This window comes from Lolium perenne, chromosome 2 (genome assembly GCF_019359855.2).
Source record: "Lolium perenne isolate Kyuss_39 chromosome 2, Kyuss_2.0, whole genome shotgun sequence".
NCBI lineage: Eukaryota > Viridiplantae > Streptophyta > Magnoliopsida > Poales > Poaceae > Lolium > Lolium perenne.
Window position 1 is genome coordinate 19,754,170 of NC_067245.2, and position 22,973 is coordinate 19,777,142.

Sequence of the window (22,973 nt, forward strand, 5' to 3'; positions counted from 1 at the left end):
CACTAGAGGTGTCTCTCCCATAAGATAAATAGCATGTTGGGTTGAACAAATTACAGTTGGGCAATTGACAAATAAAGAGGGCATGACCATGCACATACATGATATGATGAGTATTGTGAGATTTAATTGGGCATTACGACAAAGTACATAGACCACTATCCAGCATGCATCTATGCCTAAAAAGTCCACCTTCAGGTTATCATCTGAACCCCTTCCAGTATTAAGTTGCAAACAACAGACAATTACATTAAGTATGGTGCGTAATGTAATCAATAACTACATTCTCGGACATAGCATCGATGTTTTATCCCTAGTGGCAACAGCACATCCACAACCTTAGAGGTTTCTGTCACTCCCCCAGATTTAATGGAGACATGAACCCACTATCGAGCATAAATAATCCCTCTTGGAGTTAAGAGTAAAAACTTGGCCAGAGCCTCTACTAATAACGGAGAGCATGCAAGATCATAAACAACACATAGATATAAATTGATAATCAACATAACATAGTATTCTCTATCCATCGGATCCCAACAAACACAACATATAGCATTACAGATAGATGATCTTGATCATGTTAGGCAGCTCACAAGATCCAACAATGAAGCATAATTAGGAGAAGACGACCATCTAGCTACTGCTATGGACCCATAGTCCAGGGGTGAACTACTCACTCATCACTCCGGAGGCGACCATGACGGTGAAGAGTCCTCCGGGAGATGATTCCCCTCTCCGGCAGGGTGCCGGAGGCGATCTCCTGAATCCCCCGAGATGGGATTGGCGGCGGCGGCGTCTCTGGAAGGTTTTCCGTATCATGGCTCTCGGTACTGGGGGTTTCGCGACGAAGGCTATAAGTAGGCGGAGGAGATAGGTCAGGGGGCCTGACAGGGAGCCCACACACTAGGCCGGCGCGGCCAGGGCTTGGGCCGCGCCGCCCTAGCGTCTGGCCACCTCGTGGCCCCACTTCGTATCATTTCCGGTCTTCTGGAAGCTTCGTCTGAAAATAGGCCCCTGGGCGTTGATTTCGTCCAATTCCGAGAATATTTCCTTACTAGGATTTCTGAAACCAAAAACAGCAGAAAACAAAGAATCGGCTCTTCGACATCTCGTTAATAGGTTAGTGCCGGAAAATGCATAAATATGACATAAAGTATGCATAAAACATGTAGATATCATCAATAATGTGGCATGGAACATAGGAAATTATCGATACGTCGGAGACGTATCAGTGCTCCGCTCGCCGGCGAGGAGGAGGATGAAGACGAGGACCAGGACCCCGCCTTCTTGAAGGCGATTGAAGAGTCCCTCAAGGACGCCGACGAGAGGAAGAGGGCGGAGGAGGAAGATAGGGCGGCGGCCATCGCCGCCGTGAAGGAGGCGGAGGCGCGGGAGGCGGAGGCGGAGGCCGACGGGTTCATCATGGACCTCTCCGACTAGAAGTCGCGATCCATGATCGCGCATTTTGTATGATCCATGTCGATTCCTATGTATAATCGACAAACTATGAATGAACTAGTTTCCCGGGGTTTTAAATTTACAAATATACGGGGTCAAATACGGGGTCTGCTAGACGGAGCGGTGTATGATCGCGCATTTTTTTTATATAGGACGAAAAAGCGGCGATATACGGGGCAGAAATATAAGGGGCCTGCTAGACATGCTCTCAGTTCACTCAGGAAATTCTGCAGAGATGAACATCTTCATCCACCACCGCTGTTCAAGACTGCGGCCCACACATTGCCAGAGCTGCCTCAGGATATCTTGATGTGTATCTTTGCCACCCTTGAAATCCCCGACCTTGTGCGTGCCGGCTCTGTTTGCTCCTCCTGGCGCTCCGCATACACCAGCCTCCGAAGCCTTAGGCGGTACAAACTTGCACAGACGTCGTGCCTCCTCTACACTTATGAATCTGCTGGTGATAGCGTCACTTGCCTCTACAGCCTCACTGAAAAGAGATCATACCAGTTAACTCTTCTAGAGCCACCTATCTGCACCAGGTGTTTGATCGGGTCCTCACATGGCTGGCTGGTTACTGTCGATGAGAGATCCGAGATGCATCTCGTCAATCCGATCACGGGTGAACAGATTGCTCTACCTTCGGTGATCACCATCGAGCAGGTGAAGCCCATATTTGACGAGTATGGTGCTGTCCACAAGTATGAATTGTAGTGGAATGCGCATTGGTTTGATCCCACCAACGATCTTCGCTCTTGACAAGCTGCGGGACGAACTCCACTACAAGGCGTTTGTGCTTTCTGAAACTTCCAGAGGATGCTACATGGTGGTCCTTATATTTTTTTTCCTAGGCTGATGATAACCAGATTGAGGCTTTCCCATGTTGGCTCCTACAGAAAAGATGAATAGAAGTACAACACAATTTAATAAATTTGGGAGCTAAATTGGAGAAATGCCAGAGAAGGGATGCTGCACCTGTCGATGATCAGTGGAGATCGATTGTAATTGTCGGAAGACCTCACAAAAACGCCATAGAAAGAGGCGGCGAGCCCGCAAACGAAATGATGCGTCACTTCGCGTAGGGTGTCGGGTATTGCTTCATCGTCGCGTCAAATCCATCGATCGAATCATATATCGATTTGGCTCAGTCTCGAGGACTGCTATACGTCGACCTAGTCGGCTCGTGCGGGGGTGCCGCACACCCCAGCGACCAGGTCGGGTACGCTGGGCGCGACCCATTAGGCTAAGGCACGATTCTTTTCCTTTTTTTCTTTTGTTTCTGATTTTCTGTTACTAATATTTTCCTTCTCAAAATCTAACATTCTTTTAAAAGAAATACTTTTCTAGATTTTTCAAAATATGAATATTCTTAAATTTGAATAGTTTTAAAAATGAATAGTTTTAAAAAAGAACAATTTTATATTTTGAACATATTTTGGAAATTCTATTATTTTCAAAATTTGAAAAGTTTTACAATTTGAACAATTTTAGAATTCAGACAATTTTTGGATTTGAGAAGTTTTAATATTTGGACGAATTTTTTAAATCTAAATATTTTAAAAAAATCAAAATAAAAATTTGAAAAGTTTAAGTTGAACCAACCAAATTTCAAAATTTAACAATTTTTTTAGATTTGAACAATTTCAAATTTGAACAATTTTCAAATTTGTACAATTTACATATTTGTAATTTTTAAAAATTGCAAATTAGAAAGTTTTGTTTTATCATTGTTTGAATTTTAACCCTTTTTAAATCCTATAAGAAAAAACACAAAAGAAAAATAAAAAAAATGAAAAACAGAACAGAAAAATTGACAAAAAAAAGGCCAATACCTGAACTGGGTTGGCATGTACCGCGCACGGTGATGTGCGGCCCACGGTACGCGCTGTCCTGGTCGATGTATAGGAACGGCCCTCAGTCTCGGCCTTTCTCAGATTGATTCCCGTGACAGGAGCCAAGGAGGCCGACCCTTTTGGTCTTTTAAGTTCCAAACTTCCAAGGTTACACATACTAAGCGTCCAAGCCAATATTTGATTTTTTTTTGGGTGAATATATATATGCCTATATGAAGGGCGGGCCTGGTGCAGCGGTAGAGCCTCACCGCCTGTGACCGAGAGGTCCCAGGTTCGAGTCACGGTCTCCTCACATTGCACTTCGTGAGGGTAAGGCTTGCCACTAACACCTTCCCCAGACCCCGCATAGTGCGCGGTAGCTCTCAGCACTGGGTACGTCCTTTTTTTTTATATATATATGCCTATATCAAAATTTGCCCCTCCCGCCCCCCCCCAAAAGAATTGAGCCCAGTGTGGCTACACAGTTAGCACTCCTGCTGTGTCCCAGGCCTCCATATGGCGTACCCATAATCCCCGTAGAGAATAGTGGCGAGAAGTTGATATTACCTTCCTCTAAAAAAATAAGACATTTTAAAATCTAAATTATCTTTGAGTTTATATTTTAAAATGGAGTTGGTGCCTGGAACTAGTAACAAACATCGTACACGCGAAAAAGTTTTGGTGACATGACATGACAATAAATAAAGAAAAATTGAGTGAGATAATAAATAGCTACGTTACCATAACATCACACAAGACAAAATGAGTATGTAACATAATAAATGACACAATGCATTAAACTAATATAAGTTACTACCAATTATGGAGATTCTAACTTATAGTAATAAAGTGACATATGTTAGGAAGGAGACTTTTGGCTCTCGGGTGGCGTACACCCCCGTCGAAAAGATTGTAGTAATAAGTCAATAAAAAGTTGAAACTTGCTGAAAACAAGGGATGATCATGTTTGTAGTCGTAAAAAAAATATTTGGAAAATAAATGATTTTCATCGTTTTCAGGAAAAAAAAAGAACAAATTTATAACAAATATAAAGTGAATAGTACCTGATCATGGGGCGTTTCGAGTTTGTTTTCCTACCCAGGATAAAATGAAAGTAATATCATAGAGAAATATTTTTATACAAATACAATAGCTGGACCATCTTTGATTTCAAACAAGGTTTATTTTTTTAAAATATACCCGAGAGGCACTCTGCATTTGTGCGGCCGAGTTAGTACCGGGCTAGGAACCGTGGGCAGATAAGGGCATCCACAATGTATGAATGGCCAAATCTGACAAAGCACAGCATTTGGCATCGGAACTACATATGGCTACACCTCCACAATGTTGCCTAGTTCCAAATGTCTACATAGTGGGTCCTATACTGACACAAACAATGTAAAAGAATTATTTTTCTTTACAGCCATCTTCTCTCTCACCTTAACCATCTTCTCTTTCTTCCTTAGATATGCATATTTTAACCCATCAAGAATTTGGCCACAAACTTGGCATCGGAGCAACTACTTGCTCCGGTTCCCACTTTTGCTTCTTTTGGAACTACCTTCACAATGTAGGGAACTAGTTCCAAAAGCCAAAAAGCTAATATAGAACCACATTTGGCTATACATTGTGGGTGCCCTAAGCACACGGTAACCGCCGTAGTAAATCTAGCTGTAGCCGCGCTAGGCAGGCCCACCCGCTCCCGCACAGATAAAACGGCGAGGCCCACTCGCCCCTTCCCTTCCTCTCGCTATCTCCACACCCTTCCTTTCCTTCTCTCGGCCTCGCTTCCGCATCACACCGCCTCGTCCAGTCGTCCTCCTCTCTCCTCCCTTTCCACCCAAACAAAACCACCTCTGACCTGACGGACTTCTTCCATTTTTTTTGAATTCTACCATACCACTGCCTACTTTCGTCTACTCCGTCGGGAGAGAGACGCCGCCGAGCCCACCACACAGCACAGGCCAGGCGGCGGTAGCCCGCCCGCCATTGCCTATTTGGGGGAGCCGCCTTTTGTCGCCCACTGTTTCTCCTCAATTCTCGTGCGACAAGGCAAGTGTTTCCCCCTTCTCTTCACCCCCGAAAAGGAACTCCTCCTTTTTTTTTTTTTTACTTACAGCCTCATCTTCTTCTCATTCCTTTTTTCTGGAAGTAAAATTCGGCCGATTTGGCTCTGTCGAAATTCAATTTGGGCTCGGTTTTCTATTTCGATTTCGATTGATGGTAATAACTGATTTGGATTTGGATTCGTGGCGTGCGTGCAGGGGTGGATGGGCGCTGGCGGCAGGGTGGCCGTGCGGCGCGCCAAGATGGACGACGACGACGACGAGTACGTGGCGGACGAGGACGAGGTGGAGGAGGAGTACGTCGCCGCCGCCTGCTCCGACGAGGACGCCGCTGCCGCCGCCGCCTCCGAGGACGAAGAGGACCCGGACCCCGACCACGAATCTGACGCCGATTTCGACGGGGACGAGGAGGAGGAGGCGGACGACGAGGACTTCGAGATCGAGGCGCCGCGCCCTCGCCCGCGGCCCAGGCCCAGGCGGCGCCCGGCGCCAAAGGCCCGCGGCCGGGGCAGGAAGCCGGATTCGTCCTCATCCGACGACGATTTCGACGAGGACCTGGAGATCGAGCCGCCGCCGCCGCGCGCCAAGCCCAAGCCGAAGCAGAAGCGCGCGGCGGCCAAGCCACGCGCCCGACCCAGCAGGAAGGCGAGGAGGCCGCGCCAGCAGGATGACGATTCCGACGCCGATTTCGACGAGGAGGACGAGGACCTGGACGACGAGACGTTCCGGATCGACGCGCCGAGGCCCAGGCGGCCCGCCAGGGCTCGCGGCCGGGGCAGGAAGGTGAAGAAGCCGCGCGATGATTCCGACGAGGACGAGGACGAGGATTTCGGGGAGGACGAGGGTTTCGAGATCGAGGCGGCACCGCGGCAGAGGCGTACGGCCCCGGCTCGCTCCCGAAGAGGTACTAGGAAGGGGAAGCCGCGTGATGGTTCTGACGACGAGGATTTCGGGGAGGACGGGGAGCTGGGGGACGAGGGCTTCGAGATCGAGGCACCACCACAGAGGCGGACGGCCACGGCTCGCTCACGAGCAGGCAGGAAGGGGAAGCCGCCTCGTCATGATTCTGATGAGGATTTTAGTGAGGACGAGGAATTGGAGGATGAGGATTTCGAGATCGACGCACCAAGGCAGAGGCGTCCGGCCGCGGCCCGCTTCCGAGGAGGCAGGAGGGGGAAGAAGGAGGACGAGTCTGATGCCGATTTCGACGCGGGGGAGGAAAAAATGGAGATCGAGTCATGTCCAGCTGCGGTTCGCTCCCGAGGAGGCAGGAAGGGGAGTCAGGAGGACGAGTCTGATGCTGATTTCGACATGGGAGAGGAGGAGCTTGAGACCGAGGCATGTCCAACCGCGGTTCCCTCCTTGGAATGCGGGGAGGACGAGTCCGATGCGGGTTTCGCGGGGGAGGAGGAAGGATCGTCGGAGGACGAGGTGTTGGAGGTCGAGACACAGCCATCTGAGGTTCCTTCCCCTGTCAGGACAGGACAACAGGACGATGACTCTGATGCAGAGTTCAACGGAGAAGAGGAGTTGGAGGACGAGGGTTTGGAGACGGAGACGCCACGACCTGAGCATCGGAATGGGAGGCATGATGACGAGTTTGATGAGGATTTCTGCGAGGAGCAGGAGGAACCAGAGGATCAGGAAGCAGATGAGGAGTTGGAGACCGAGACGCTGCAGCTGATGCAACCAGTCGTCGAGGGTCCTGGTTGGGGCAGGAAGAGAAAGCCGACAGGATCTTGCCGGCCCAGACACGAGGATGATGATGACTATGAGGAGGAGATTGAGGATGAGGACGAAGACTTCGATCCGGAGGTGGATGAAGAGGAGGACAACGAGGAGGAAGAGGTCGCAGAAGACGATGAGGATTTGGATGAATATGCCCCGACCCGCGCCAAAAATGTCAGGCCTAAGAACCACTTGGCCAAGCGGAAGCCGGTGGCGGGGCGCCAGCATCGTAAGAGGAGGAGCGGTTCCAAGGGAAAGGCAAGGAAGGGCACGTCAGCACATCAGCGGAGAAGGAAACAATGGGTGGCGGATGACGAGGAGGAAGAAGATGACGATGATTTTGTTGTTGAGGACGACGTGGAGGAAGAGGTGGACTACCAGCCAAGGAAGAAGGCTAAGGTTGCGGGGGATGGCACAACAGAGCCACTTGCTGTTGGGGAGTCATGGCCATCGGTTGAGTCAGACACATCAGAATTTGAGTTTGTGACATCTGAGGAGGAAGATGCCAAGAATGAAGAACCGATTGCTGACTCTGTGAAGATCAAGAGGAAGAAGGGCAGAAGGAAGAAGGGTTCTGAGTCAGACTCATCCTCGGATTCTGATTATGTCATATCAGAGGAGGACCTTAAGGATTTGGGGGTACCTAGGCCCCAAGAGACAGTGCCGCAGCCTCATCTACTCACAGCACGGCGGACCATTGTTCCGAGGAGGGTTGATGAGAAGGGGAAAGAGCCAGAGGAGGCTTTGAAACAGATATGTGGGATCTGCCTCTCAGAGGAGCAGAGAGCCACAATACAGGGCGTGCTTAATTGCTGCTCACACTACTTCTGCTTTGCATGCATCCTGGAGTGGTCAAAGGTGGAGTCGAAGTGCCCATTGTGTAAAAGGCGCTTCAATACAGTTACCAAGTCATCAGTGGCAGATGTAGGATCAGGGTTGAGAAATGCTGCTATTAGGGTAGAAAAACGCGATCAGGTAATGATTCACTCTCCTGATCATGAATTAATTTCATAACTGCAGGGTATAAAAATTTTGTCACTCGCTCACTTAATATTTTTATTGGTTATGTTATGTATTGAGATGAAGTGCTTGTACGTTTCAACACATTGCTAGAGATATATGACTATATGAGAATCCTGGCCCCATAGCCCATACGAATAGGATGATTTTGACCTTGTTCTCTTATTTTTTGCTGTTATTGTGCTGAATACCTACATTGTTTACTACCAACCATCCAAAATTTTGGTCTGTGGATAAAATCTATGAGCAGATATAGCTTACATTGTTTAGGGATAACAGATCCATAACTTCTACTTTGCCGTTCTAACTTAGGCTCAATAATGTACAGTGCTGATAATCATTGTTCATGAAAATCTTGTACCAACCCTTGTTGCTGCACTCATATTACTGGTAAATTAGGAGCTGTTCTTATTGTAATTGCAGCCTAGATATTGCCATAAATCTGTCGATGTTGAAGATTTCATTATCTTTTGGGTTTATGTATTACGTTTTGCATAACAACCTATAGAAAACATATTGTTGCTACAATGCTAACTGAAACTTGTGTGATGGTTAGTTTAAAGCACTGTCAACCATAAAAAGGAATAATAACCTTGTGACAATTTGCATGTTCTCCTGCTGGTAGCAAGTATACTGGATGTCCAGCTCAAATGAAGCAAGTATACTGGATGTCCTGTCAACATATTGTTGTCTAATATTTCTGTTTCGTCCTTGGACAGGTATACCAGCCGACTGAAGAAGAAATGAGGCGTTGGTTAGATCCATATGAAAATGTTGTATGCATAGAGTGCAATCAAGGTGGTGAGGACAATCTCATGTTGCTGTGTGATATTTGTGATTCCTCTGCACATACTTTTTGTGTTGGTCTGGGAAGAGAAGTACCAGAAGGGAATTGGTATTGTGGTGGATGTAGATTCAGTGTGGAGGGATCTTATGCACAAACACAGGATAGAGTGGTTCACCGTGGAGAAAGTAATATGAACACTGCTGACGGCAGTTCTAGTTCATTTGGCAGAACTGGGGTATTCCAGAGACCACCACCACTAAACATTGATCAGCCTTCTTTGCAAGGGTTTGATCTGAATCTCTCTCCAATAGAAACCCCTGATGAAGATAAGCGAGCTGAGTCACATGTCCCAGCGGAACCTGTATCGACCCCTACAGGGAGACACGCAACTCTGGATAGGAGGCGTGCCTTGAATCGACGTATTCGTATTCTTCTATTTAGACCTAGGACTGCAACTAATGCGTGGCAGAATGGCCTTCAGCATGACAGAACCACACCAGGAACTGAGCAAAATCAACGGAGCACCTGCACTTCTACAGAAGATAGCCCATCCTGTTCCAGGGCTGATTTGTTGCAGAGCCAACAGAGTAGCTCACATTTTGTTCAGTCTGCAAACAATCTTACTCAGTGCACCTATGAGGGTGGAAACAATTTCCGGGAAGTAGAAAATGCCAAGGAGCAGCTGATTCCTATTGTCAAGAAGAGCATCAAGCACATTTGTGCTCAGTCCCCATTGGGTATGTACAAACTCTTTGAGCAAAACCATTGTTTAATATATGAACTCTGCGAGCATGCTTGTGTTTTGACTCTTAACCCCACTGAATAACATTTGGGTTTTATAATTAACATATTGCATATGTTTTGCTGGAAGTTTCTGGCTTAGCTTTGTTTTTAAAATGGTTCATGAATAAATTAAGTTATTACATTAACAAGGTAATTTTATACCTCCGTTCCAAAATAAGTGTTGCAACTTTATCTAGATACGGATGTATTTACAATTAAAATGTGTCTAGATACATCCGACACTTATTTCTAACGGAGGGAGTAATAATGAAAATCCTGGTGTTGCACCTATTGCCCTGGAAGTACTAATAAATTTATTTTCTGGCTGTTCTCATACACATTTGGTAAAATCAATGTTATCATGTCAGACTCTTTCACTAAAAATGGTTTATTTAACTCGAACTAACCTATCTTATTTTTTTTGTTCAGATCAATCTTCTTTCATGAATGTAGCACGGCGAGCAACAAATACTATCTTAGCATTGTCTGGGATTGAGCACAACAGGGATAGGGTTGTTACTACACCTTTTCCTTTTCCTAGCCATTGTTGTCATGCCTGTGATGGCCAAGAACCAGCATTTCTCATGAGAACTATCTGCTCGTCATGCTTCAACTCTTTTGTTGGCGATGTCGTTAGTCACATCGCATATATGTTTTCGTGAAGCTGTTGCCATGTCTCTCTCCATTGTTGTCATCATTCTTTTATAGACAGTTCACAAGAATATAAAACAATGAATGTGTTACTGAAGATTTAATAGCTTGAAATATAGTTCATTATTAATTCATTATATCTCTTAGAACTAGCTCTTGCTTGGTTTGTTATTTACCATCTGGGCAAGTTTAAGTCTTTCAACCAGCTGCTACAGGTACCTTGCTGAGAAGGGACAGTACTTTTTTGCATCTACCACATCAATGATCATGTCCTCCTGTGATCTATTTGAGTTATCAAGTGTCTAACCTTTGTTCCCTTCTTTCAGTTATACTATATGTGTTCTTTAAGTACAGATTGGAGTTTCAGTTCACAAGCACCTTTCTAGAGTGATGCTATCTCCAAAAGATGTGGAGCATCTAATTTATGATGAGTAATACCTCGGAGAATGAGTACTGAATATTTAAATTTTAAGTGTGTCCTGATTATTTTAAAGAAATTAAGAATAGGATATTGGACAAAAAGTTGTACTATATGCGAGTATATGTCAGCGGTTTCCCTTCTGTTTTGCTACACATCTTATATATTTTTACAACCCTTATAGTTAGACAAAAAGTTAAAAGCCTATTAGTTTATCTTGTGTGAGGCAGCTATATTTTCTGGTATCATTTCATTATTATTGCTTATTTTGGAAGGTTTCTCACTGTGCATATGCATGATTTGTGCAATTCTTCTTACCTTTCCAGTTGCTACCTTTTCTTTTTCTCCAGTTCTTCTCTTTTTTGACCTAGGGGCTGAGCACTGTACAACCTTCTGTACAGATTAACCCTGTGTTGATATGTTGCTGTGTAACCGTCCTAATGCAATTATTTAGCACTCACTTGTTCTATATTAGTTATCGCTGATTTAGTATATGGAATGGATGGAGTAGTAGACCATGCCAACTCAGCTTCTTCTGCGTGAGCCCTTCTGATTTCTGTTGGATTTCCCCCTCGCCATGTCTTCCATAACTTCCACTTTGTACTTTTCTAACATGCTTTTTGTATGTTCGTTCTCATCGGATTGTGTCATGTTTATTATTTGCCCTCCCTGGGAGTAAGCGGGATAAGCAAAGGCATTGCGATAAAGAAATTGTTTCATCCACCGATTGATTGCCTAAGAGCTGCCAGATTTGCAGTTCCATATGGAGGGACCTTGGTTGACGATGCTGGAGGTCCCCATGGAAGTGTTTGAAAGGCTGGCCGCAACAAACTCATGTGCAGTATTATTGGGACAAAAAAGAATGGGCTAATACTGGCCCTTCTGCAATTGTTTCTGCGAGATTTTTTTTGTGTGAAACGCACGTGTGCAGTATTACTGGAACAAAAAAAGAATGAGTTAATACTGGCCCCTCTGCAATTGTTAAAATGTTGGCATTCGGCATTGCTGGCACGGTTGCATCAGGAAGGTATACCAAAAAAATGTTACCCATTGGAGGCGGAGCACTGGGCCTGTTGGGTCTGCCTCGTTGGAAAATCGTGCTCGTACTAGGAGCGAAATTGAATTTTTTTGATGGATTTACGGGTTTGAGCCGAAAGCCTCATAGATCAGAGGCCAAATCGGAGGTCCGGCTCGTATAAGTTTCTCGGGGGCTCGAGAAACGCGAGCGTCGCCCTGTATATATACATGCCACCGAGGGGAGTAGGGTTCCAAAACCCTACTCCCCGCCGCCGCGTCCGCTTCCTCCGCTGCGCGCACGCTTCCACTTTGGGCGGCCAATCATGTCGCTTCCTCCGCCGCATCTCCACTCCCGCCACCTCCACCGGTACCGCCGCATGGCTGGCGGATGCAGCGATGGGAGGGGATGCGGGTGGATTGGCGGGAGCAACTCGCTGCCGCGCCCCCCCGTCTTCCACTCCGAGGAGGAGTGGCGGAAATGCAAGCGCAGCGCGCGTCGCTGGACCAACTGGGGCCTGACGCTGCCGGGGAACTGGCCCGCTACACCAATAGCGCCGAGGGGTCTTCCTCCGCCGTGCGCTTGCGCCGCCAGTCGCCAACAACAGCCGCAAGGGGGAGGAGAAGGAGGAGGAGGAGGTGGTGCCGGAGCGCACCATCCTCGAGTTGGGGGATTACGTCCTCAACGAGGAGGAGACGATGATCCAACAGGTCGCCGTCATCACAGAGGCCGAGGCGCGCGCTTCCGCCGCGAGGAGGCGGAAGCCGTCCGTGTTGTTCGCGCGTACGAGGCTGCGCAGAAGGAGACGGCAGTCCGCCGTGTGAAGCAGGTGGTCGTCGACCTCGACTCCGAGTAGGTCGTCGCGTGTAGATTAGGTCGGTGACTGGCGAAATTAGCTAAATTTAGGAGTTGGTCGCCGACGGCCAAACTATGTAATCTCTTTTGCGATCGCAACTATGCAAATATGTAACTATGTTGCAAATATGCAACTATGTAGTTCAAATTTTACTTTTCTTCAACTTGTTTGTGATGATCAGTTATCGCTAAATTTGAATTTGCGTTCTGATCTGCATCACCTCCTAAACAGCTTGGAAATTTACTTTTCGGGAGACTGAATTTCGCTTTTTCATTCCTCGAATAAGGGCTCTGTTACCTCCGTTTCCAAACCATTTCGGACGAAGGTCGACCAAAAAAGTTCGTCTCCACCTAGTCCCGCTCCCGCCGCCGCCTCGGTAGTCCCGTCGCCGCGGCCGTAGCAGGCAACTCCGGGGTACGGATTCAAGCCTGCCGCCGTCTCCACCGCAGCCGGGAGCGGCGCCGATTCCTACGATGCCCAGACGACGCGCCGGCTCGCCGCCGACTCCCCCCAATCCGACGCGGCGGCGGCAGAGTATCACCCCCATCTGGAATCCCGAACCGGCAGTAAATTCTCTTCCATTTCTACTAATTTCTGTTCTTGGATGAAACAAACTCGTGTGTTATCTAGGGTTCTTGGTGTATTTTAGTAGAGTTCTCTGTTATCTGTTTACTGTTTTGTGATGCTAGCGGATCAAGTGTCAGGAAGCTACACATTCCATCGTTTTGGGACCTTGCTCTTCCTCCACCTGGCGTGGTACAGACCAACAAATTACACTGGTTTCACTTCAGTGGAGGAAGTTACCTCACTGCCCAGATCTAATCTATCTGGGGACTCAGATGTCATTCTGTTACCATTAACCTAATTTTTTTAATCGTTTTGTGACCTTGCTACAGACCAAAAAATTACACAGTTCCACTTCAGTGGAGGAAGTCAAAATGTAAAGTACATAGTTTCAGGCCGATAATTTTATTGTTCTGGTACTCAAATTGCATACAGTTTACGCAAAGACATAAATTCTACAGTACAAAATTAAGACATTCCAATTATGTACTTACTCATGGATTGGACTGTTTGCTGTCGAGGGAACGTTTGAGGGGATTTTTTTTTTTTTGAAACGTTCACCCGGGGAGGGGGTGGGGGGATTTATATGACTCAACAAATTGAATTATTGCATTTATGCCGACCTTGTGAATCAGCTCATGGCCAGGATTACACCATTTGGTTATTTTTTTTTTTCACACAGACACAACTTCAGATATGCTAACAAAAGATTTATTGCTTCTTTTTGAAACAATTACCAGATCGAGATGGATGTTTCTCTGCTGCAAGAGAGAGGCGAAGACAGAGCTCAAATATCCTCTAGGCCTCCAGCAGGAATAGCTCTGGCTCCGGCGGCAGGGGCCGGTCGAGCGGCGCTTGCCAGCAATTCCCATGGTGAGAAAATTCCCTCTTTTCTACTTCTACATAAAATCTTTGTGTACTTTACTTCCTGTAGATCTGTAACTAGTTTCAAGAGGCTAAGTCAGATCATAACTCGTTTAGTTTCCTTGCTAGCAGGTTTGTTCCCTGAAACTGAACTGTCTGATGAGGAGGAACTTCAGCATTCGGTGGTATCTAGTCCCCAAGAGGCAGTGCCACAACCACCACCATTCCCAGCACGATACACCATTGTTCCGAGGAGAGTTGATTAGAAGGGGAAAGAGCCCGAGGAGGCTTCCAAACAAATATGTGGGATCTGTCTCTCGGAGGAGCAGAGAGCCACATTACAGGGCTTGCTTAATTGCTGCTCACATTACTTCTGCTTCACATGCATCCTGGAGTGGTCAAAGGCGGAGTCCAGGTGCCCAGTGTGTAAAAGGCGTTTCAACACAATTACAGTGGCAGATGAAGGATCAGGGCTGAGGAGTACTGCTATTAGGGTACAAAAGCGTGATCAGGTAATGGTTCACTCATATAATCATTATCGAACTGCATGTCTGCAGGGTATTAAAACCACTTTCCATCACTCACCCACTTATGTTAGCATAAGTTATGCATTGAGAGAAATGGCATGTATGTTCAGCATGCCAATATAGATATGCCTCCTTAGCCTGTAGGAATAGGAGGCCTTTGACCTTGTACTCTTACACTTGCTGCTATTCTTTGTAGCAAGTGTGCTGAATTGTTTGTTGAGCAACGATCCAAAATGTTGATTCTTGGATGAAAAGTTCACAAGCAGACGTACCACGCAATTTTAGGGATAACAGATCCATTACCTCTAGTTTGCCATTCTAACACAGGGTTCAATAATGTACAATACTGATAAGTATTGGTCATGCACATCATCTTGTACCAACCTTTCTTGCTACACTCATATATCTGGTCAATAAAGAGCTGTTCTTGTTATAATTGCAACCTTGATATTGACATAAATCTGTAAATGTTGAAGACTTCATTTTTTGGATTTTTGCATTACGTTTTGTATGACAACGTATAAAATACATTTTGATTGTTACAATGCTATGGAACTCGTATGAGTGTTAGCTTAAAAGCATTGCCATTCAGAAAAAGCTCTGGATGTAGACATATGGTTGTCTCATTTGTTCTATTTCTTCCTTGAACAGGTATACCAGCCCAGTGAAGAAGAAATGGATCCATATGAAAATGCTATATGCATTGAGTGCAATCAAAGTGGTGAGGACAATCTCATGTTGCAGTGTGATGTATGTGAGTCCTCTGCACATACTTTTTGTGTTGGTTTGGGAAGAGAAGTACCAGAAGAGAGCTGGTATTGTGGTGGGTGTAGATTCACTGTGGAGGGGCCTTCTTATGCACAAACACAGGATCAGGTGGTTAACCATGCAGAAAGTAATATGAACACTGCTGACACCAGTTCTAGTTCGCTTGGCAGATCTGTACTGAATGGGGTACCCCAGAGACCACATCCACCACTAAACATCCACCAGCCTTCTTTGCAAGGGTTTGATCTGAATCTCTCTCCAATAGAAACACCTGACGAAGATAAGCGGGCTGAGTCGCATATCTCAGTTGAACCTGCATTAATCCCTACTGTGAGATACTCAACTCTGGATAGGAGGCGTGCCTTGAACCGGCGTATTCACACTCTTCTGTCTAGACGTAGGGCTGCAACTCATGCGTTGCAGAACTGTGTTGAAAATTTCCGAGAAGTAGCAAATGCCAAGGACCAGCTGATTCCTTTTGTCAAGAACAGCATCAAGGACATCTGTGCTCAGTCTCCACTGGGTATGTATAGCCCTCTGAGCAAACCATTAATTTATCAATTTTATGCGGATGTGTGTATTTTGAATTGTAACCATTCAACAACATTTTGGGTTTAGTAGTTTAACTTCATCATTAACATATTGATTAGACAGAGATTTAATATGATTGTGCTCCAAAATTTCTGGTCTTGCTTTGTGTTTTCATATTTAAAATGGTGGCCCATTGTTGCAGGTTATTGGTCCAAAAATAAATTAATTAGTTACATCTGTAACACAAATTCGTAATTAGAGCTATAATATCCTGGTGTTGCACCTGCTACCCTGGAAGTACTGGAAATGTGTCTGTGGATGTCATGAAGGGACCATTTTGTTTCGGGTTGTGGTGGTTACCAGTAGTTTCAGTTGTCATGCTTGCCTATCTTATAGTGCTTGTTTGCACATTGAACTAAGTGCAAAAATAGCTGTGTTGGACTCTTCAAGCTTGCGAGCCCATGGCTATGTGACTGGCGGACTAACCTATCAGTGTTTCATGTTCCAGATGAAACTGCTTTCATGAATGTAGCACGGCGGGCAACAAACACTATCTTGGCGTTGTCTGGGATTGAGCACAACAGGGACAGGGTTGTTGCTACACCTTTTCCTTTTCCTAGCCATTGCTGGCATGCCTGTGATGGCCGAGAACCAGCATTTCTCATGAGCACTATCTGCTCGGCATGCTTCAACTCTTTTGTTTGCAAGGTCGTCGGTCACATCGCAAATATGTTTTCCTGAAGTTGATGGTGCTGGAGGTCCCTGATGATAGGTGTTTTGAGAGGCTGGTGCAATAATTTTGGAAGCAGTTTGAACTGGCGCGCGATCTGCATCCGAAATTTGCTGGTATCCAGTATTGCGAGATCTGCCTGTCATACTGGTGCCTGAGTACTTGCTCGGGTGCAGCCGTTCAGCCTGCCAATTGGGCAGATCTTTCAAAGCCCAATCTTCGGAAGGACTTGGATATCTATGTGGAATTTTATTCGATACCCGTATTTTTGAGTTTTTTGCTGTGGTTTTGAGCTTTCCCCTTTTAGTTGCTTAGTAGTAGCATCTGATCCAGGTGCATCAAAAAGGTTTTGCACCTGGCATCCCAAGCCCGGCTGCGTCAGGAAGGGATAAAGCAATTCCTAGCACAAACGAAGAGAATATATATTCCTTCTCTGTTAGGATAAAGTGCTACCCTAATACCGTAGCTGTTCTTTATCAAGCAAGGTATATATTTGTTCCATCTTTCTTGTGTGCCTTTTCTGTCTCCACTCCCCTGCTGAACCCTTTGCTGTGGTCATGAACAATTGAGTGTTCCTCTGCAAACTGACAAACTGAGGAACGGGTTTTGCCGTCTTCGTGTTCGGAGAGGAAAGTTATCTCCCGCCTTTCGGCTCCACTACGCAGCCGCATCATGGTGAGGTTCCAGTCACGGAGCACACGCCATGACCCATGACACACACGATCGCTTGCTTAACTACTCGTGTGTGTCTTTCGACGAGGAGATACAGCAGCCGAAGCACCACCATTGAGCTAATCTAAATTCGGATATATCTGTAAGCTAACTACATAGTATTAGATGCGTGTAAATTTAGATAAATTTGTTGCTAAAGCAGCACTGCATATATAAAATGCAACTTGAAATGCTCTGTCGGGACGGCCATGGCTCGGCGCTCGGGTAGTCGTGTTGCCAAGACAGACACGTGACACACAGGAGGTATACAATGCGACTCTCTAGGCAGCTGAGCTGCGTTTCCAAGGCACTAGATTCCCCATCGGACGGCCGACACGGCGGCGAGCGCAACGCCAAACTCCATATGAGGGAGTCCATCGAGCATAGGATGCCGCTGCCGCTGGCTGCCAACCCGGTCGCTGGAGCCTGGCTCATTCATTCATATCAGGCCATCAGCAGCGCAACGTCCCTCTGCGCCTCGCCTTCATTGTCTCCTGCCTTGCCACCTCCCTCTGCTCTCCTCTCCTCTCCCACCTCCATTACTCAGTCACCGGTGGAGCTTGCTGTTGCGGCTGGCAAGATGGCACCGACGTACCGGCCCTACGCCGCCGAGTACGGGCGCGGCGACGCGATGGTGGTGACCTACGGCGGCGGGGCCGTGGAGCGGAAGGCGCCGGCGAGGTGGGTGGCGGGTATGGGGTCGTCGTCGGTGGCGTGGTTCGTGGGTGACCAGGCGGAGATGAAGCGGCGGGGCAGGGTGGCTAGCTACAAGGCGTACGCCGTGGAAGGCAAGGTGAAGGCCTCCATCCGCCGGGGGATACGCTGGATCAAGGCCAAGTGCTCCCACATCGTCCATCGCTAGCTAGCCACCGCACCTGCTAGGTACTGACTGGTTCTGTCTCCCATTAATCTGGAGCGCCATTCCTTGTGTAATGTTCTTCCTCTGCTTACATGTCTTCTCGTCGATCTTTCAGGCGCCGGCCTTATGGATTTGGCCGCATCTTGCAGGAGACCCACGGACGATCGATGTTGGCAGGAACGAATGCGCGAGGGTGGACGCGTACGTCATCGATCGAGTAGACTAGTGTGGCATCGAGATCCTGAGGCCTTTTTTTTTCTTCTATTCTGTCTGCTGTCGAGAATGTTGGTTTCCGGGGTTGCAAGCAAAGCTGGTCATTTCGCAAAACACAATTGCTGATGATGCGTCCTTGAGCATCGAATGCTTGCTAAGTTGCTATTGCTAAACAAATCGAAACCCGAATCCTGGCAACGGCGGACGGGTTCGACGCACAAGCAATGACACCACACACGCACGGATTGGTGAAATTCCACAGCTATCGCGAGAATCGAATAGCTCGCGCGCATGATTCACCGGGGACGTTACCCAGCTCGCTGAACCCCTGCCAAAAGTGTGGCCTGGCCGCGCCGCCTCCGACCCCGGTCAACTCCCAGCAGATTGTCCACCCGCTCCTGGCTCTTGAGCCCATTGCCGACAGAGGCAGAGCTAAAAAACACTGCGTCGCTATCTCCCTCCCGCAGCTGAAGGCAGACTGAAAATGGATCGTAATTTGACGTGGCAAAACACTGAAAAAAATGGAGATGCGGGGTATCGATCCCCGTGCCTCTCGCATGCTAAGCGAGCGCTCTACCATCTGAGCTACATCCCCTTTGTATGGTTTAACATCTAGTAGCTTTCTTTATTGGATCCGTTAGTTCAAGGAGAAGGCAAAAAGCCCAAAAAGGAAGGCTGAGAATCACAATTTAAGAAAAAACCCGAAACAGATAAAAATGGCAAAGACCGGCGATAAAAGTTAAAGATATATATCAAAAATATGTTAAAACATATATCTTCCATAAGAATCATTATGACCACATGCCAATTGCAAATGACAAATGAAATCCTCAACAAAAGTATATTTCTCCCCTAAGGTACGAATGTGATAACTCAACACTAAAACCTGCCAATTATATGTGAAAACAATACACTCATTATCAATGATATCTTCTTTATAATAAAAAATAGAATTACTATATCTACTGATGTGTTCACATGTGTGTAAGAATATTTATTACTTTAATCGTAAAGGGAATTTTCATCTAATGAGCCGTAAGGGTCCTCGGTTTCATTGATATCATTTTCATCCTCCAATAAACTAGGCCTAAACGTCGGTGTTCACATGGAGTTAGAGAGTTGCCATTAATGTTGAACGACGATGACGAGTATACTCCATTCTCCCTTTTCACTTTCAAATGTTTCTTTCTCATAAGCATATGTTCCTTCATTCTAGATATTAGTAGTACCAAGAGAAACATCACAAACATTAGCAAAAAAATTTATTAAAACATCTCATGGAGATACTTAAACTCGTAAAATTTGAAGCACGCTTTTGTTCTACAAGGGTTTAGGAGGCACTCATCTCTGTTCAAATCAAGCATACTTTTTATGTACCTTTTATGAATATTAATCTTAGCAGTACGCTAACCAACAATGGAACAAGAAAGTGCTTCATGCGAGTGTGGATATTCTCTCAACAAAGTAAGGGTGTGGATCTGGCAGTTAGAAATTAGACGGATTTTATGTGGGTTGAGCTAAATGATGTTATTCAACACTAGCTACAAATTAAGCATGTAATGCTAAGATACTGTTGTACCGGGGAAATACATAGTCGGCCATGAGTGGATTCCTTAGAAGACAAACCCGTCATAGATATTTTATAAATTATAAGATTTTATGAGTAGTGTAGTGGGTGGACACTTAAGAGGACAAACCCATCATAGATATTTTGGATATTCTAGTAATTTCTATTTAGTACATTGATTGTCATCTCTTATACTTACTTGCACCTAATAGAGGACATCATGCATTGAAGAAACATATTTCAATTTTAGAGGTCATTCTCATAGTATGTAAGGAAACAAAAATAGACATGAACACATAGATATATTTGAAGTTCATCTTAGTGGCGTGAATTAATCTAAAAAGACATGCAAAATTGTTATTTTTTCCTCAAATAGAGGGTATTTATGTTCAACTAATTTCTTTAAGTAGTGTCTCAGATGGGAAACAAGTAGAATAAATTTGTTGTATATATGATTCGAATTTAGTGCAAGTACAATTTGCACGGTAGAAGTTAAATTACATTATGAAAATGTTTGTATCTTGCTATATAGTTGTATTAGGATGTGGTTAATTTATATAAATATAAAAGGAAAAAAGTCGTTAAGATCATATGGGGAGAGAAATCGGTTGTAAGCAAAGAAGTGAAAAAGTTTTGTATAAATAAATGATAGTCATCTAATTTAGGGCCCACTAATTCGATGGATCAACGAGAAAAGTTATGTTAGGAAGGTCATAGTTTTCTCCCTAAAAACAGAATCTTAGTGAGCTCGACGATAAAAAAGTTGTGGCATAGTTTGGAAGTAGTAGCGAAATCAACATCGCTATTTTCTTGTGGACGTGATATTTGTATTCATCGTCTTGTGGACACACCCCGGTTCTTGCCGATGCTAGGGAAAGAGAGCGGCCTAGGCAGGAGGAGCCACAGAGCGTGGGTAAAAGGCACGTCAATGAGGAGTCGTGGTCATGGAGGTGCTACCCCTGCAACACCAATGGGTTGTCACATCACCATTATTTGTTCATGCCCAAATAAGTTTTTTTTTCACTATTTCTATAACATAGAAATCCTTATTTACCCTTTTGTAGAAATTGTTTTAGATGAAAGCATTCAAAAATATCTAAACTTGTAATTTTTTTTTTGCATCAACCCATATTTTTGGCGTAGAAACTCTTAATAAATAGTGCGAGGTAATGAAGAAGTCTCAATTGTACTGCCGTGAAAAAAAATCATATTCAGTGTGAACATGAACTTCGAAAACAAAGCATTGCACCAACAAGGTTTCTAATAATTTGTCTCCTTTTGAGTTAATATTCTTCATATGCATTCCATTAATATTTGTAAGTTTTATGTGTGAATTAAAATAATTGGCATATTTTTATATAGCTGCTTCTCACGTATATTTTAGCCGAATAGCTCAAAATATAAATTTAAAACAACATATGAAAACAAGATAATATGAAATGGGCTTTGACGGTTTTAAACGCCGAGCCACGCGCCTAATCATCGCGTCCATGCTTAGGGGCACCTAAAAAATGTGATTCCTTCCACTTGAATTTGCATTGGCAAAACATGATAGATGGTGATGCGTCGTCGTTTGCTTGAGCATCGAGCGCTTGCTAAACAAATCAAAACCCGAATTCTGGCAACGTCAAATGGGTTCAACGGACAATGACACAGAACATACATGGAGGACTCATAATCAACCGAAATTTCACAATGGCGAGAATTGAATAGGCGCAGAGAAACCCTAGCCGCATCCGGGTCCCTCCCATGCAACTGGTCGCCTGAGCCAACCGCTGCCCGCGTCTCCGGTCGCTGCGGACCGGTCGTCGTCCGCCCTTTTGCTCCAGCGGTTCTGATACTTGCTCGCGGTAGAAGGATGTCTCTTGGTCCACACTTCCGCTGCAGTGCCCGGTGCGGGAGGTCCCAGGCAGGGCATGCATGCCGGAGAGAACGCGAGCGTCGTCGCTCGGGGACTAAACGAAGACATGGTGCAGACGCGGCTTCAGAGGCCACAACAGGAGGCGGTGCATGCAGCGCGCGCGAATGACTTGTGAAGGAGGTCGTCGAGGGCGAGCTGAACTGGAGAGGCGCCCGACGGCGGGTAACAGGGGCCAACCGGCTGTAGGGGCTGCACCTTGCAACTCCCTCTTCTTCTGTCCGGCATGTATAGCACCCTTGCTTTTCTCAAAACGTGATTGGTGATGATGATGCGTCGTCGTTTGCATGATCATCGAGTGCTTTTAGCTAAACAAATCAAAACCCGACGAATCCTGGCAACGATGAACGGGTTCGTTTGCCTGAGCATCAACTGATTGTCTGAGCATCGACGGAAAACGACGGACGGCTTCAACACAAATACACAATTCACCGGGCAGATTGTCCATCTGGTTCTGGCTCATCGATCAGGCCATTGCCGTCAGAGGCGCAGAGCTATAAACACCTCGTCGCTACCTGCCTCTCCCGCAGCTGAAGGCCAACTGAAAAATCCATCGTAACTTGACGTGGCAAAAAAACGAGAAATGGAGATGCGGGGTATCGATCCCCGTGCCTCTCGCATGCTAAGCGAGCGCTCTACCATCTGAGCTACATCCCCACTCTGTGTTACTAAATCTAGTTTTCCTTATTTGTACTGGTATTTCAAGGAATTATGAATATCCCATAATAAACCTGAAGGCATAACGCCCGAAAAAGGAAGATTTAGAACCACCATTTTTGAAAACTGAAACAAATACAAATATTAGAGACTCGGTGACAAAAGTTAAAATTATATCGAAAGCTTTTGGTGCCGTTGTCTCTATCTTCACTCAGTTTCCCATGGCAACGATCCTCCCGTGGAAAACTTATGCAGCACAACCACACAATTAAATATACGACTTTAAGAAATAGAGGTGAAACAAACCTAAAACAGCTAAAAGTTGAAGAAATGCAACAAAAAAAATACATGCAAACATATGAATAGAAACACGAATGCAAAAAAGCATGTCCACAACATGAAAACCCCCGAATTGATAGAGACATCAGATAGACGTCCTTCAAAATGGCGTAC

General features: G+C 45.7%; 3 protein-coding genes, 2 non-coding genes and 1 pseudogene across 6 annotated transcripts; 4 read left to right on the plus strand and 2 right to left on the minus strand.

The window, feature by feature from the left end:
- Positions 1-1,764: 1,764 nt before the first annotated feature.
- Positions 1,765-2,169, plus strand: LOC139835411 (putative F-box protein At2g33190). Its single transcript, XM_071825261.1, has one exon. It carries the CDS (start codon positions 1,765-1,767, stop codon positions 2,167-2,169), a length of 405 nt encoding a protein of 134 aa, XP_071681362.1.
- A 2,917-nt stretch (positions 2,170-5,086) lies between these two features.
- LOC127331401 (uncharacterized) lies at positions 5,087-10,459 on the plus strand. The gene is made up of 4 exons (XM_051357541.2): positions 5,087-5,339; positions 5,552-8,056; positions 8,821-9,625; positions 10,101-10,459. Exons 2-4 carry the CDS (start codon positions 5,558-5,560, stop codon positions 10,331-10,333), a joined length of 3,537 nt encoding a protein of 1,178 aa, XP_051213501.1. The 5' UTR covers positions 5,087-5,339; positions 5,552-5,557; the 3' UTR covers positions 10,334-10,459.
- A 2,441-nt stretch (positions 10,460-12,900) lies between these two features.
- On the plus strand, positions 12,901-16,884 carry LOC139835968 (uncharacterized; annotated as a pseudogene).
- Positions 16,885-17,562: 678 nt separating this feature from the next.
- Positions 17,563-18,497, plus strand: LOC127331402 (uncharacterized). 2 transcript variants are annotated; one of them, XM_051357544.1, is made up of 2 exons: positions 17,563-18,188; positions 18,281-18,497. In XM_051357544.1, exon 1 carries the CDS (start codon positions 17,578-17,580, stop codon positions 18,166-18,168), a length of 591 nt encoding a protein of 196 aa, XP_051213504.1. In that variant the 5' UTR covers positions 17,563-17,577; the 3' UTR covers positions 18,169-18,188; positions 18,281-18,497. The 2 variants fall into 2 exon arrangements, with proteins under 2 accessions (XP_051213504.1, XP_051213505.1); XM_051357545.1 differs by having other exon boundaries at positions 18,315-18,497.
- A 403-nt stretch (positions 18,498-18,900) lies between these two features.
- Positions 18,901-18,973, minus strand: TRNAA-AGC (transfer RNA alanine (anticodon AGC)). The gene has a single exon. It is a non-coding gene; the product is annotated as a tRNA-Ala (tRNA).
- Positions 18,974-22,447: 3,474 nt separating this feature from the next.
- TRNAA-AGC (transfer RNA alanine (anticodon AGC)) lies at positions 22,448-22,520 on the minus strand. The gene has a single exon. It is a non-coding gene; the product is annotated as a tRNA-Ala (tRNA).
- Positions 22,521-22,973: the final 453 nt, after the last annotated feature.